At 37.6% G+C, this 16,531-nt stretch overlaps 2 protein-coding genes across 2 annotated transcripts; both read right to left on the reverse strand.

Annotated features, from left to right (window-relative positions):
* Positions 1-11,998: 11,998 nt before the first annotated feature.
* LOC141686407 (uncharacterized) lies at positions 11,999-13,489 on the reverse strand. Its single transcript, XM_074491445.1, has 2 exons — positions 13,296-13,489; positions 11,999-12,464 (listed from the first exon to the last, which is right to left on the reverse strand). Exons 1-2 carry the CDS (start codon positions 13,487-13,489, stop codon positions 11,999-12,001), a joined length of 660 nt encoding a protein of 219 aa, XP_074347546.1.
* A 1,707-nt stretch (positions 13,490-15,196) lies between these two features.
* LOC141686408 (uncharacterized) lies at positions 15,197-15,709 on the reverse strand. Its single transcript, XM_074491446.1, has one exon. It carries the CDS (start codon positions 15,707-15,709, stop codon positions 15,197-15,199), a length of 513 nt encoding a protein of 170 aa, XP_074347547.1.
* Between the last annotated feature and the right edge of the window lie 822 nt (positions 15,710-16,531).

Genomic DNA, 16,531 nt, shown 5'->3' on the forward strand with positions numbered 1-16,531 from the left:
ATTTTTTTTTATGAAAATAAATAAATAAAATGGAAATTCTGCAGCTATTTATATTTTCTGGAAAATAAATACCCAAAATCAATTTTGGGGTGTTTTTATTCCCATAATTAAAATAATTAAGCCCCAAAATTATAATTACGGGGAATAATTTCAAAACAGTAAAATGTAAAATTCGTATCAAAATTCCCCAAAAATTTGGAATATTTCAAAATTATAGAAATACTGGGTATTTGAAATACGATTGATTTTATAAAAATAAAAACAGGAATTTTGTAGGGTTTGACGTCCCGGTGGGGTCCTGGTTCATTAATTTTCGAAAAATAAAAACGATACTTAATTTAACCAAAAAACTCGAACACGTATAAAATACATTCACACACATAAAATGAGATAAAACGAGTAACGCTAATAAACACGTATCCAAATTACGGATTGATTCATATAAATGCATCTTAAGCACGTAACGAGTATCCTATTGGATCATATCGGATCCAAAAATAGGTTACTTAGCCGCTAAGTAAATGTAAAACGATACAATTTAATACCAGAATTGAATAATTATCAACACCGAGCTTTTTATAAAACACCATATACGAAAATAATGTAAAAATATCTCTTCTCTCGAGAATACGGGCTTTATTGATTACCGAAATAACTATTGTATCGAAAATCTTGCGCCGGGCCGCGCACGGGTCAAACCGTAATCCGGATCGAAAAAGTCAAAACACGGAAAATGTCCGGAATTACCAGATTAGGTTAGGAAGGAGTTTTCGGAAGAGTTTCGGGTTGTAAAAACGTAAAAACGGTTGAAGTCAGACGATTCCCGGCTTTATAAAATAATTTTGGTAATTATTCAGAAAATAATTAATAATTCATAAATTAATATAAAATCATCTAACAGTCCAAAAATTACCAGAAAAATATCACAATTATCTATATTTTATTCTGGACATATAATAATTCAAATACTCAAATAATATCACATATAAACACCCAAACATCAATTCCAATTACCAGATAATTCACCAAAATTCACATAAAATTCACATAAATAATTCCAAATAGTTATAATAATAATATTTGAAAATATGGGATATTACATAAACAGATCTTTTGTAATAGCCAGCTAATCCCAAGAAACTTCTGACGTTCTTCGGTATCTTTCGTCTTTCCCAATTCAATACAGCTTCAATCTTTGCTGGATCAACCTTAATCCCTTCAATACTGATTATGTGGCATAAAAATTGTACTTCTCTTAACCATAATTCACATTTTGAAAATTTCACATAAAGTTGCTCCTTCCTTAATATTTCCATAAAAAATCTTAAAATGCTCGACATGTTCTTCTTCGGTCTTCGCGTAAATCAAGATGTCATCAATAAATACAATCACAAATCTGTCCAAGTACTTCTTGAATACTCTGTTCATCAAATCCATAAATGCTGCTGGTACATTTGTTAAACCGAATGTCATTACGAGGAATTCATAATGTCCATATCTGGTACGAAAGCAGTCTTGGGAATATCTTCGGCCTTCATCTTGAATTGATATTATCCTGACCTCAAATCTATCTTAGAAAAACATGCGGCTCCTTTTAGCTGATCAAACAAATCATCAATTCGTGGTAAAAGATACTTATTTTTAATAGTCAACTTATTCAATTCACGATAATCGATACATAGTCACATACTGTCATCTTTCTTCTTTACAAATAATACCGGTGCACCCCATGGGGATACACTTGGTCTTATAATTCCTTTGTCCAAAAGATCTTGTAACTGCGTCGCTAACTTTCATTTCAACCGGTGTCATCCGATACGGAGCTTTTGAAACTGGTTCCGTGCCTGGTGCCAAATCCATAGTAAATTCAATTTCTCAATCTTGCGGTAATTCTAGAAGTTCATTTGGAAATACATTAGGAAACTCACATACAACGAGAATGTCTTTGATCCTTAGGCTTTCTTTTTCAATATCTAATACATAGGCAAAATAAGTTCTACATCCTTGACGTAGCAATCATTTAGTCTGCACTACTATCAAAAATGTTTTCCCCTATTTCTCACTCTAAATATTACCGTTGCATAATCCGCAGTTCGTAATTTCACTTTATTATTCGCACAATCGATCTGAGCATTATTACCGGCCAAACAATCCATTCATAAAATAACATCAAACTCTCCTAACTTGAAAGGTATCAAGTCAATGGAGAAATGATGTCCTGTTATTTCGATATCACACTCTGGACACACCCGATCTATGGGGACTTGGTCGTCATTCGCTTATTTTATAATTAACGTCTCGCCCAACAGTTGCATTTCATAACATATTTTATCAATAAATTCTTAAGAATTAAAAGATCTTGTTGGTCAAGAATCAATCAATACTTTTGCATCAACAAAATTCACAGAAAGCGTACATGCAACCACACTCGGATTCTGCACAGCTTCCTTCATAGTCATATTAAAAGTTCTCGCTTTAGGATGTTTCTGCTGTGATGGTGGAGGTAGTGTCAATACTCTCGGAACACTAGCTGCCATCATTGGTCCTCTATAATCTCTAGCAACGTGTCCTTTCTTCTCACATTGAAAATATGTAACTTCTATTTTCCCTGTTGGGCATTCATTGGAGTAGTGCCCTTTCTGTTTGCACCTGAAGCATGTCATATTTGCCTTGTTACAGACGCCCGTATGTTTCTGACCACATGTTTTGCAGTATGGTAATGGTGGTCTGACGATCCTCTGCTGGTTTGGGGCTTGGAAATGATTACCTGCTCTCTGATTTCCTTGTTCTATCCTTTTAAAATTGATATTTGTCCGAGCTTGAAATCCCGGCTTTCGGTTGGAATGGTTCTGAAAATTTCCTTGTCCCTTTTCCTTTTGGGACATTGCACTTTCCCCTTCGATAATCATGGATTTCTGAACCACGACTGTATATGTCGTCAGTTTAAATACTGCCACTCTGCTACGAATCTATTACTGCAATCCCTGCTGGAATCTCTTAGCCCGTTTCACATCAGTATCCACCTGTTCCAGAACAAACCTAGCCAATTCTGTAAACTTGGCTTCATATTCAGTCACTGACATGTTCCCTTGCTTCAATTCCAAGAAATTGATTTCCATTTGGTTCTTCATATAATGAGGAAAATATTTTTCCATAAATAATTCATTAAACTTATCCCAAGTCACGATGCCTTCACCTTCTAAAGCTTTCTGAGGCTTCTACCAATAATTAGCTTCTCCCTTCAGGAAATAGCTAGCAAAATCAGTCTTCTGATCCTCTTCAATTTTTACTAACGCGAATGCTTTTTCTATCTCTTTTAACCAGGCCCTAGCCTTAGTAGGATCCGCTGTGCCCTTAAATTATGGAGGCTTGACTGATTGAAATTGCTTAAAAGTAACAACAGACACAACTGGTGGGATTTGTGGTTGAGGATGGGGTGGCTGTAGTAACATTTGCAGCTGAAACTGTTGTTGTTGCTGCATCTGCTGTTGCATCATTGTCATCTGTTGTTGCATCAGATGGAATGTTTGGTTCATGGTATTATTATTCTGTTCCTCAGAATTGCTGTTTGATGTCTCAGTTCTGGTCTTTCTTTTTAGTGTCATTTTTCTGATAATAAAACAAGCAGTTCTTTTAATATTTTTATTAAACAGTTGATAGTGAATAAAGAAACAATTTAACTTGTATTAAAACAAAAATTTTAAACAATTTAGGATTTTAAGCAAATCATTTGAAATAATGTAAAATCTTAAATAAATAGACTGAACAACATCATTTTAAACATTTCATTTATTTTTTCAAAATTAAACAACATTTAAAGATATGGAAAGATTGTAAAATAGTAAAGTAAATGTAAATGCTGTAAAGACTGAAAATTTAAGTAAAGGAAAGAAAAAGATTGAAAAAGGTTTGTTCTATATAACAAAAACCAGCATCATGAAGGGTTTTTAGCACATAAATGAAACGTAAAACATAAATTTAAATCTTAAAAATCGAAACCCTCTGCATGATCCATGCGAAAAACAATATTTAATTCGTAGTTCAGTATGTTTACTTAAGAAGCTTTACGTTAATGGAAAGATGGAGGTCTTGAATGATCACCACGTAGCCCGTCGCTGGAACGATCTACGCCTTGAAGGTATCCACACGAATGATCGCCCGGAGGATGGGTGTGTACTAGCATGTTCTTGAGGTTGCCTTCTTGCTCTCTTTATCTCTCTTCAAGCTGCTAGGGTTTATGTTTTATCAAATAAAACGCGTAACCCTAATTCTATTAAAAAAAGATATTATATAGGCAAGAGCTAATGGGCCTCTAACCCTAAACTGAATTTTAGAGTTATTATTATTATTAAATTTGAAATTCTAATTATTATATTATTAAGTCTCACTTAATCATCCAATAACTTAATTTCGGATTTAATATTAAATTCAAATTTCCTATCTATTTAATTAATTAAGTCACACTTAATTAGTAACAAATAAATTTGAATTACTTACATTTAATTTAAATCTGAATTTAAATTAAATAATCCTCCAATCATTCTTTGTGCGACCTTTTAGGTTGTTATTACGTTGGCAATAATTTTAAATCTAATTTAAAATCATAAACAATGAGCGGCATCTAGTAATACATCATTGTTACCCAAGTAATAATAATTAAATCGGTGATCAATTAAACCTTTGGTGAATAATGTATAATATAATAAAATCCCTTTAGCCTTATATTATAGATCAAACTCGAGGCCTGCATTGTGTCATCCTCTGTTAACGTTCAATCCTTCTTTTCTTGATTAATGAGTAAACTTTTAAATAAATCAGTATTTAAGCACGACCATGCATTTTATAGTCTTACTCAATCAAGAGGCCAATAATATCACTTCTTTAATAAATGATGGCTAAATCCCATCTAGATCATTCATATTTCTCATACGATTTATAATTTACCCAATGTCTACTTTTATTATTACCCGGTCAAGGATAACTTTTAATAGTATCAAAGTATATTAATTCTCGTATAGAAATATAATGATTTCAGGTCAAAGGACCAATACATCATTATCACTGTGAGATTAACTTATGACACTATAAACATGTAGTATCCCACAACGGGTCAATCCAGCATCATGTATTTAATACATGTGCCTGTGTTTTGACTTTAGTATCACCATACTTATGATCAATGAGATATGATCATCATCCAACAAACACACTATTCTCAATATATTTATTATTGTCCCTTAACAATACTTGACTACGGATCTTTAGGAATATTAATACTATTCTCATAATCTCATTTCTAAGTCACGTGCTTAGAGATATAGATTTACATATCATATTCCGAGGACATTTATTAATCTAACATCTTATCGCAGAAAATAAAGATATAATAAATTACTAAAGAATAATCCATATAATCATAATTAATAATCCAAATGTTTCATAATATAAACATAATAGTGTTGTCTCTAGGGCACAAACACTAACACATCAGATGTTAGTGCTTGATACAAAAGTCCATCATAACCGCTGCTGATCAAAACTGAGTACTACATATATATCTAATCTCACTATAACTATAGTTGCCTCTATCTACATTTATCACATATACTACACAATCCCAGTCCAACTGTCGTACATCAGAACCCTGGAGGAATACGGTCTAACTCCCGTCGAAGGGTCTCAAGAACAGACTGAGCAAGACGAGTGGCTCTATGAAATTCTGCATATGTATGAGTCACATCATGAATCAATGCATCTAACTCAAGAGAAGCGCTGTAGACGGTTTGCTGAAGTCTCTGCCTCAATAAGTAATCTGGCTGAAGTGCTGATAAAGGTCCTCTATCCCTCTGATCAAATAATCCCATAATCTCACGACACTGGGATCTCCAATAATGCACCTCCTCCCTCATGTCACAATACTTATGAGGCACAGTGTGCGGCTTTCTAACCTGACCAACAGACTCCTGAGACGGAACTCTGTATTTCCCGGCAACATCCTGCTGTGGCAATCCCAACTGTAAGCCTATATCGTGCTCTCCCATCCCCTCAACATATACCATCTTAAAATATCTCCAGAGCTGGAGCATACACTGGTAAAGGAAGTGGAGCTACAACTGGTGGAAGCTCTGGCTTTAACTCAGGTATAAACTGGTACTCTAGAGGTAATAGGGGTGCTAGAAATGGCTCGAGAACTCCAGGGGATCAAACATCTCTACAGGACCCGATAACTGCTCTAGTGTTGGTACTGGCTCCTGGGGTATCTGTACCGGTGGTATCTGTCCTGGGGCCTCTACTAACACTGGTGGGACTACCGGAGCTACAATTCACTCTATGCATGGTATGGCTTTTGTTTCCCTTTTCTCTATTAATCGTTGTTCTAACAGTCTAAAGAGCATGCTGGACGAAAGGGTGGACAAGTACCCGAGTACTTTCCATCTTGATGCGTTCGACCATAGGAGTATGTTTCATGAAAAGGATGTTGAAGAGATTCATCGAGTTACCCTTGGCCTGAATGTTTAGTGGTTTGCAAGGCTAAGCCTAGCAAGAGGACTTGCAATCTCAGTCCCCAGAGACTATTTGTGTACAAGGCAGCCCTGAAGTCCAGGCTAAGGTTTCCACTGCACCCCTTTATCTCGAGGCTCCTGGCCGAGCTCAAGATCCATATGTGTTAGCTTTACCCCAATGGGTAGGCTTTTATCATTATTTTCATAGTGAGGTGCAATGACTTGGGCATCCCATTAAGTGTACCAATATTTCAAGCATCTTTATGATGAAAGCTACTTCTCTGAACAGGCCTTGTTGGGTCATGTTACAATATAGACCTCATGTTCCTCACATAGTGAAATCGAGTTCTCTTCATAACTCAATGCACAACTAGAATAAGAAGTTTGTAGTCTTAGAATGGAAAGATGGAGACTGGGGGAATACTTCAGACGTGACTTTAACAGTCCCGTTGACAGCTCTCACTATATCCTTCACCTTACGGATGTCGAGCTTCTTGCCCGCTGTAACACCCTCAAAATTTGGGGTCTAGATCTGGGGGTTACTTGCTAATCTCCAATATAATACAAACATGTATAATAGTTATGCAAACATATATCTAACCCCTTTACATCTATCCAGGATCTTTTAAGGTTGAGGTATAAAAATAAGAACAACACACAATCTTTATTACAAACCCAAATATAAAATCTCATAGAACTCTCTTTATTACAAACATTTATCTAAACAAGTATTAAGATAAATTCATTTTATTCCAAACACACACCACATCTATCTACACTATATCTGCTAAGGTGGCTCAAAGCTCTCCGCTTTTATCGGGATCAGCACCTTTGGTGCTAGAGGGTCCCGCAGCTTGACACGCTTCTTTACCACGCGAGTTTGAATAGGTTTCATTCTCTTCCTTGACTGAAAAAGACAAAATGAATAACAACAAAAGGGGTGATCCATAATTTGTTCAACAAGTCCACAATATATAAAGAGTATTATAAAAAAAAACTAAATGAACTGGTAATTTGGCTATATCTGTAAAGATGTAACCCTGTAAGGAAATAATGAAGGCCATTATCGATGATTATCAACAAACTAGACTGCACACAAGTTCGCACTCATATCCTGCTGATCAGTCAGGATACAGTGCAGATCTATACCTCTATGTGTAGATCCATTCGGGTACCCAGGCTCTACGGCCCAAAACATGGATCCGGTTAATTCCCGGTCTATAGGATCAAGTGTATAACTGATTTTCACCATCATAATCCAGTCCATAGATGAGCAACCGGAACAATCGGTATGCTTTGATGTATCCCAACATCAGAATATATCAGGATAAATATAATGTCTGATCTATTGGAATATGAAAAAAATATTTCGTGTATCAAGAGAAATCAGGAATCGAAATGAAATACCAACAAAAGAACAATAATTGTGTATCAGTGTAAGTGAACAGGAATTATCAGTGTTTGATGAGTTGAGAATTGAAGTAGAAGAAAGCATTTCACTATTCTGAATTTAGAATAGAGGGAAAAACTTGCCTGTTACGCGATTTACTGCAAATATATCACAGTTCTCTAACACTGGCTCGGTCCGTCTTGTTCACTTCATCTCTATCAAAGAAAGATACTCATTTCGTCGACACGTATCTTAATCGCGTCTCAAACCGACTTCACATAGCCCTTATCGTCTACCCGTACGCTTATAATTGACTCGTATAATAATTACTAGCAATTAGGACTCGATTAATAACATAATTCACATAGCACATGAGTCACATAGTCATTCTAGGTTTAAAAATATTTTTAGAATTGAAATCAGATCAATATTCGCACTATCGAAGAATATCTGGCTCGTTTCCTAATTTTCAGAATTTATTGGATTTGTTTCTATAATTAATAGGGTCTATAAATAAATAAATATCGAAAGATGACTCGATTCTGGAAGAAATTCAGATTTAAAACTATATTATTGAAAGCAGACAATTTTTCTAAGTCGAAGGGATTTCGTTTCGATTAAATCGGATAAATGGTTCAATTATTATTCAATAAATAGCAATAAATCAAATTATTATTCAAAATAATCAATTATTTAAAATAATTGAACCACAAATGTATTTTAATATAATTATTTAGGAAAAATCAGAATTAAAATGATGTTTCCATAATTTTTGGAATTAAAATAAATTCATAATGATTTATTGAAAATAAACTGATTAATTATTGAAATATTTAATCATTTTTAAATATTAATAATTAATAAAAATAATAATTAATTAAAGAAATATATAATTTCGAATTTTAGAAAAAAATTCAGATTTATTTATAAAATAAATCAATTAATTAATGAATTGATTAATCAATTTATTTTAATAAATAAAAATGATTTTTATAATTTATAAAAAAAAAAAAATCCGGCGACGTTCCCGAAATCCGGCTACCCTAAAACTGACCAAACAAACATCATTTGACTTCATTTTTACGAGGTTTTCATTCCTTATCATTCCAACACTCCATTCCAGCCGTTAAACAACCAGAATCATCCCTGAAATCAATTCCCAAATCAAACTACTCTGTTTTCCGGCCAAACATCGATTTGGCTCATATGTACATGAAACTTCACGATTAATAGCTCAAATCAAAGCTTAGTCACTGTATAATTAAACCCCTAACCTCTAACATACCAAAAATTACTCAAACTCAAAAACGATTAAATCAAAAATTCATATAAACCCTAATAATCGAACTATCAATTACAGCTATCATTTGATGAATTAACTGACATAAATGGATTGTAAACAATCATATAAAGCTATTCAAATCATCAATTTCATCAGATAACCCCAGAATCAAAAACCCCTAATTCGAACATTAACCCTAGAAATTAAAATTGAAAAATATCGAATCAAAACATGAAATTAATGCAAGAAACTGAGAGAACAGATCAAGAGCATCGATTTGAGTACTTACATCAACAGATTTGGTGCTCAGAATTGATCAAAATCAAGGTTTGATTCTTCGACCAATTTCTGGAAAACCCGACCCGATTTCAAAGAATTTTTAGAATTTTTAATGATTTAATTGTAATTAATTAATAAAAAATAGGCTATTTATAATAGGTAAAATAATACTCCTAATTAAAATTAAGGCCCTAATTATACATCTAATAAATTAATTGGCCCTTAATTAATAATTTTTGAGTATTAATTTTTATTTTTTAATATTAAATATATACAATATAGATGCCAAAATTTCCCAAAAATTATGAATAATTCAAAAATACAAAGAAATAGATTAATTGAAAGTCCCATAATTTTATAAAAATAAAAATATGATTTTTGTGGGGGTTTTGACACCCGAAGTGGACCAAAAAAGTCATTTTTTGCGAAATGGGAAAATTCCTAAAATAACTGGATGTTCAGAATAACGAGATGGTACAAGCCATACTAGTCAAAATAAGGCCAATTATTTTTTATGAAACATCAGTTATTAAAACAAAATTCAGGTCGTATAACTTTTGATACGAAAACTTTTAACACCAAATAAAATACCCGATAAATACCCGGAAAATATCATGACAACACAGAACTCATATAGCACATAACAGTTAGGGTTTTATGACTAAATACACTTAATGACATAATAAAACACATATTTCACCTTTATTATGATATAATACAATCATAATTTCCCAGTCATTACACTCGTGGCCTCCTTATTGATGATGATGGGAGAACCCCCTACTGGGAGTTCGTCACAGAAACCAAGCTCGTCGAGGATGGTATTAGCAGCCTCTCTAAAGAGGGTATTGATTTTTATTCTACTTCAACATTGCACAAGTTAATTCTTATATCTATCTACCTTTGATCTTGTTTCAGCTGCTGAGGCTCTTGATGCCATGGCCAATAAGAGCGACGTGGTCACGGGAAGAATGGCTCGGGATGCAGCCAAACAAGCGAACTGTGTCCTTAAGATTCCTGCTTTCCTTGAAGGGTGTGGATCCGGCCAGAAGAGGGCCAAAAACTTCGATGGGAGTGCAGGAATCCCATGGGAACTTTTTTAGGGTATCTCCACCAATGACTCGGTGCTCAGCAGTCCAGGCCTAGACCTCGAATGATTGAAGAACTATGTTACTCCTCCCGACCTTTGACTTGTCTCCTCTGGTGAGAAACTACTTGAAGCCGAGATGCTGGGGGCTCAATCCTTGTATCAGGTACATTTTAACTTGTATAAACTTTCGTTTAAGTGCCCTTCTTTTAGAACTTGAAAAGTTTTATAGGAGCCACCCCTATAGGGGGTCCTGCTCAGCCAAAAGGCCCCATTTCATGCTGGTCAGCCAAGGCTGGTCGTCCTAGGGACAGGACCCTCTACAGGCCAAGGGTGTCTAGTTATTCAAGGCCTTGTGTGTGGGGGATCAGCCCTTCTGACTTAAACTTTTTATAACTCCATATTATGTTCTCCTTGTCAGGCCAATGCTTACTTCTCTGTGTCCTCCACTTATAGTATAAAGATGAGAAGTGACTATGCAGCCTGCAGACCTCAATGAACAAGATGAAGATCTCTTCAGATGAGTGGGAGTCTAAAGCTCATGAAGCGGAGGCTTATATTGTTGCCTTAGAGAGGAAATGCTCTAAAGTGGAGGAGAAAAGGAAGAAGGAGTGGAAAGAGCTCGTGGACTCATACCATAGATCCTCAGCATTTACTAAGATGATGGATGAGTACGATAATGAGATAAGCCCTATTAACCTGGATTTAGCTTGGAAGAGGGGAGTCAAAGATGTTCATGGCATGTATCCGGACGTAGTCGGCCTGAGTCTCCTCTCTTTCCCTGGGAGTTATATGTTATGGACCCATCCGGGCAGGCCTTCGAGCCTGTGCCCGAGACTCCCCGCATGCGGTCTCAATCGAATTCCAGCCACGGGGGTTCTGATTCCAAGGGCAATGCCCTTTCGGGTAGCCGGTTACAGGGAGCAGCAACTCCCCCTCCGAGGCAGATTCAGATGAGGAAGAGGATGAGGGAGTAGGGAATGGTGAGGAGGAGGACTCTTCGGAAGAGTGATTCTTATGGCCTTGCATGGCTTTGGTTTCCGCATGTGGCTCTATTTTCAGACTTTGTTTATTCGGATTATATTGACTTGTATCCTATTGGTCCTTCGGGACTTAACTTGTGATCCTTCGGGATATTTATCTATGCATTATATCTGATTTTGTTTCATACTTGTCTTTAGCATTTGGTCCTTCGGGACTTGCATTCTTTAGATGCTCGTACTTAAATAAATTGGTAGACAAGATGATAGAAATAAATTTGCATAAATAGATAATATCTCTGAGAAACGGGTTTAACCCTTACATAAGATGGTTTCGTCGACCTTATTCATAAACTTAATACTAAGTACTAGGAACATATCACAAACTTCCTAATCATAATAAACCTTCAGGTTTGAAGCGTGCCAAGTGCGGGGCACTTCGTCACCATTCAGGGTCTCTAACTTGTAGGACCCTCATCATAATGTCTTCCTGACCTTATAAGGCCATTCCCAGTTAGGGGCTAGCTTTCCTCTCTCTCCGACTCCTGACGCCTCAATCTTCCTTAAAACCAAGTCTCCTTGCTGAAAGAACCTTTTCTTAACCCTTCTATTATAATAGAGGGAGGCTCTTTGTTGATGCTCTGCATTACGGGCATTGGCCTCATCTCTGATCTCGTCAATGAGATCGAGATCGATCCTCATGCCTTCTTCATTAGTCTCTGGTTCATAAGCTTCAATCCTTAGGGAACCATTAGTGATCTCAAGGGGCACCATGGCCTCAGCTCCATAAGCCAGCATGAATGGGGTATCTTTAGTTATTACTTTGCTGGTGGTGCGATACACCCATAGTATAGGCAGTAACTCATATGCCCAAGTGTTCCTTAAGCGTTCAACCTTTTTCTTAAGTCCATCAAGGATGATTCTGTTAGCAACCTCTGCCTGCCTGTTTCACCGAGGTGAAGCGAAGCTCTATGCTGTTATCGTCGCAATACTCTCTGAACTCTGCATTATCAAATTATCGCCCATTGTCTGTAACATGGATGCGTAGGATCCCAAATCGGCATGTAACATTCTCCTAGAAGAATTGGGTAATTTGTTTGGTGGTTATTATGGCTAACGCCTTAGCCTCAATCCACTTTGTGATGTAGTCTATGGCTACCACAATGAACTTCCTCGGTCCTGATACTATAAAAAATGGCCCAAGGATATCCATTCCCCACATTGCAAAATGAATGGGTGTGTTGATAGATGTAAGCCTCTCTGAGGGCTGTCATACTATTGGGGCGTGCCTCTGGCACCTGTCACATTTATTCATATAAGCCTTTGCATCGGCTAGCATAGTTGGCTAGTAGAATCCCAATCGGGTTATCTTGTGAGCGAGGGCCCTGCCCCTAAGTGTTGTCCATAAATCCCTTCATGGGATTCTTTAAGTGCATCCTCCACTTCAAGAGGTCTCAAACACTTCAGGTATGGAATAACAAAGGACCTTTTGTAGAGAAGGCCTTCAATCAATGAATATCTTAATGCTTTCACCGACAGCTTTTGTGCCTTCTGGGCATCATCAAGGAGCCATTCAGTCTCAAGATGGGTTTTGATCGGGTCTATCCAACAACTTGCCACACCAACCGGCGCTATCAGATTTATGACATGTATAGTAGGGGTCATCAGGACCTGGAAGTAGATACTTCTCTGATAGTTCTTGATTTCGGATTAGGCGAACTGGGATAGGACATCAGTCATAGTGTTATCCTCTCTCGGAACATGTTCTGCGTACCATTCATCAAACTGAGCCGGTATTCCCTTCACAACTCTCAGGTACTTGGCCATAGTATCATCTTTATCCTCAAACTCTCCATTGACTTGAGCAACTACAAGTCTTGACTTTCCACAAACCTTAAGGTTTTTGGACCTCACGGTAGCCAAGCCTAAGCTGGCTATCAATGCTTTGTATTCTGCTTCGTTATTCATGGTTGGGAAGTCCAACTTCAAAGCATACTCAATCTTGAACCCATCGGGGTTTTGCAAGACTAGGCCTGCACCACTAGATTTTGTTTTGGACGCTCTGTCAAAATGAAGAACCCAATACTCTTTCAGGGTCGTTTCTTTATCCTTTGCTTTCTCTCCTCCTTCTGGGGTTACTATCTCTTGCCCCCCGACTTCTTGGTCATTAATGGTGCATTCGACCACGAAGTCCACTAAGGCCTGAGCCTTGATGGTCGTTCGAGGCTTGTACTTGATGTCAAATTCTCCTAACTTAATTGCCCACTTGATGAGCCTTCTGCTGGCCTTCGGGCTATGAAGAATGTTCCTCAAGGGTTGGTCCGTTAGGACCTTGATCTTGTGAGCCTGGAAGTATGGTCATAACTTCATCGAGGCTGTGATGAGAGAAAGTACAAACTTCTCTGTGGTGGAGTAATTCAACTATGCTCTGTGGAACACCTTGCTTACACAGTATACAGGCTTCTGGAGTCTCTGTTCTTCCTTTATGAGGACTACACTCACGGCTTGTTCAGATATTGCTAGGTACAAATATAGGGTATCCTACGGACTTGGTTTGGAAAGCAACAGGGCTTCAGTCATGTACTTCTTTAGTTGTTCAAAGGCCTTTTGGCTCTGAGTTGTCCATTTAAAATTCTTCACCTTCTTAAGGGTTCTGAAAAAGGGTAGGCATTTGTCTCCAAACTTGGAGAAGAACTTCCCTAGAGCTGCGATTCTTCATGTCAGCTTCTGAACATCCTTGATGGAGCGTGTCATATCCATGTCCAAAATGGCTTTAATTTTATCAGGGTTGGCCTCTATTCCCTTCTTAGAGACCATGTGACCCAAAAAATTTCCAGACACAACACCAAAAGCACACTTGGTGGGGTTAACATCATTTTGTGGTGCCTTAGCACTTTAAATGCCTCTCTGAGGTGACTAATATGATCGGCCTTGCTTAGTATTTTCACTAATATATCATCAACATAGACTTCCATGGTCTTCCCAATTAGATGGGCAAATATCTTATTTACCAACCTTTGGTCAATAGCTCATGCATTCTTAAGTCCAAAATCCATAACAAGATAACAAAACACACCAAACTCAGTTATGAAAGATACTTGGAGGTGTCATTCTTGTGCATTTTAATCTGATTGTAACCACAGTAGCCATTCATAAAACTTAGCATCTCGTGTCTAGCGGTGGTATCGATTTGGGTATCAATCCTTGGTAGGGGGTAACAGTCCTTAGGACAAGCATCATTTAAGTTATTGAAGTCGATGCAGATCCTCCACTTCCCATTGACTTTCTTGACCATTAAGGGGTTGGCCAACCATTCAGGGAATTGCATTTCCTCAATGAACTCATCCTTTTATGAGTTTCTCGACCTCCTGCTTAATGGTTTCCGGTCTATCAGGGGCATAAGTTCTCTTCTCTGCTTTTCAACCTTTCGAGTTGTGTTAAAATTCAGCCTATGGGTTATAAGGTTTGGGTCAATCCCAGGCATATTAGCTGATGTCCAAGCAAACACATCACTGTTCTTTTTTAGGAAAGTTGACAATTGGCCCTTCAAGGACTTGTCTAATGATGCTCCAATCTATGTGACCTTTTCTGGGTCTAAGGAGTCTAGAGAGATCGGGACTAAGTCCTCTACTGGTTTTCCTCGAAATTCTTCATTCTCACGAACATCCATGTCTTCTATGGGGAGGACATGCCCCCGGTTCCATCGGGCCTAAGAGCTGTGAAATAGCAACTGCGGGACATTTTCTGATCTCTTTTCGCCTCTCCAACGCCGTTCCTAGTTGGCAACTTCAATACCATGTGGTAGGTTGAGGGGACAGCATTAAACGCATGGATCCCTATTCTATCCATGATGGCATTATAAGTAGAGGTTGCATTAACAACCTGAAAGTTTAACATTTGTGTGACCTTCTTGGGCTCTTCCCCAATAGTCACCGGGAGTTTTATTGCTCCTTCGACTTTGCATTCCACGTGGTTAAACCCGTAGATGGGTGCGTCAGATGGAGTTAGTTGAGAATCATTGTAGCTCATCCTTATGAATATGTCATGGAAAACAATATCCACAGAAGCTCCATTATCCACTAGGCCCCTCATAACAGGATAATTTCCAATTATCGGGGTGATAACCAGAGGATCATCCTGAGGAAATTTCAAACCTTCAAGGTCTGGGTCGCCAAAGTCAAGTGTCATTTCTGACTTAGAATGTTTGGACGGTTCTCCGACTATACTCATCACCTCTCTCGTATAAGCCTATCGAGAGTTCCTTGTAGTCCCAACTGCCGTAGGTCCTCCTGAGATCATATTGATTACTGGCCCTCGGGGCTATGGGTTGTAATCTCTGTCATTACCTCTTCGATCATCATCTCTTTGATCACTGTCTCTTTTTTAGCCTCCAGCCTCCTCACCCTTGGTGAAACGTCCGAATTTTCCACTTCGGATCAAATACTCAATCTCATCCTTTAGTTTCCTACAATAACCAGTATCATGACTGACACCTGCAGTATCAACTTTTGTCTCTTTTCTTGGGGTCTCCCCTTAGTGACTTCAGCCACTTGAACTCTTTGTCCTTCTCAATTTCCATAAGGATTTAGCTCCTTGGAACGTTCAATCATGCATATTCAGTGAACCTTGGTTGCTGATTTTTCTTAGAAGAGGAGTCAAAACTTTTTCCAATTCGAGGATACTTATCATTGGCATCGTACTCCTGATCATCTTCCGCTTCTTGTTTCCAGCGGGTTCATTACTCACAGTTGTATTCTTCATACTTTCCTCCACCTTGATATACTTTCCGGACCTATCCTGGAGCTACAGCATGCTTTCAGGAGGGAGTTTGGCCAGGGACATGTTAAAGAACTCGTCTGTAGCCCCTTGTTGTAGGGCTATCATAGCTACCTTATCTTCAAGATCAGGGACCTTCAAAGCCTCCTTCGTGAATCGGTTCAAGTAGTCTCTCGGGGACTCTTTTGCTCCTTGGACTATGCCCATGAGAGAGGCTAAACTCTTCTATTATAC

Source organism: Apium graveolens, chromosome 9, assembly GCF_009905375.1.
Source record: "Apium graveolens cultivar Ventura chromosome 9, ASM990537v1, whole genome shotgun sequence".
In the NCBI taxonomy this organism is placed as follows: domain Eukaryota; kingdom Viridiplantae; phylum Streptophyta; class Magnoliopsida; order Apiales; family Apiaceae; genus Apium; species Apium graveolens.

What these genes read in the sequence shown, in the direction of transcription:
- LOC141686407 (XM_074491445.1), bottom strand. Translation starts at nt 13,489, where the DNA reads ATGAATAACGAAGCAGAATACAAAGCATTGATAGCCAGCTTAGGCTTG. An exon ending in CCGGCTCAGTTTGATGAATG is followed by an intron (nt 12,465 to 13,295) that starts GTACGCAGAACA and finishes TCGGTGAAACAG; the next exon opens with GCAGGCAGAGGTTGCTAACA.
- LOC141686408 (XM_074491446.1), bottom strand. Translation starts at nt 15,709, where the DNA reads ATGACACTTGACTTTGGCGACCCAGACCTTGAAGGTTTGAAATTTCCT.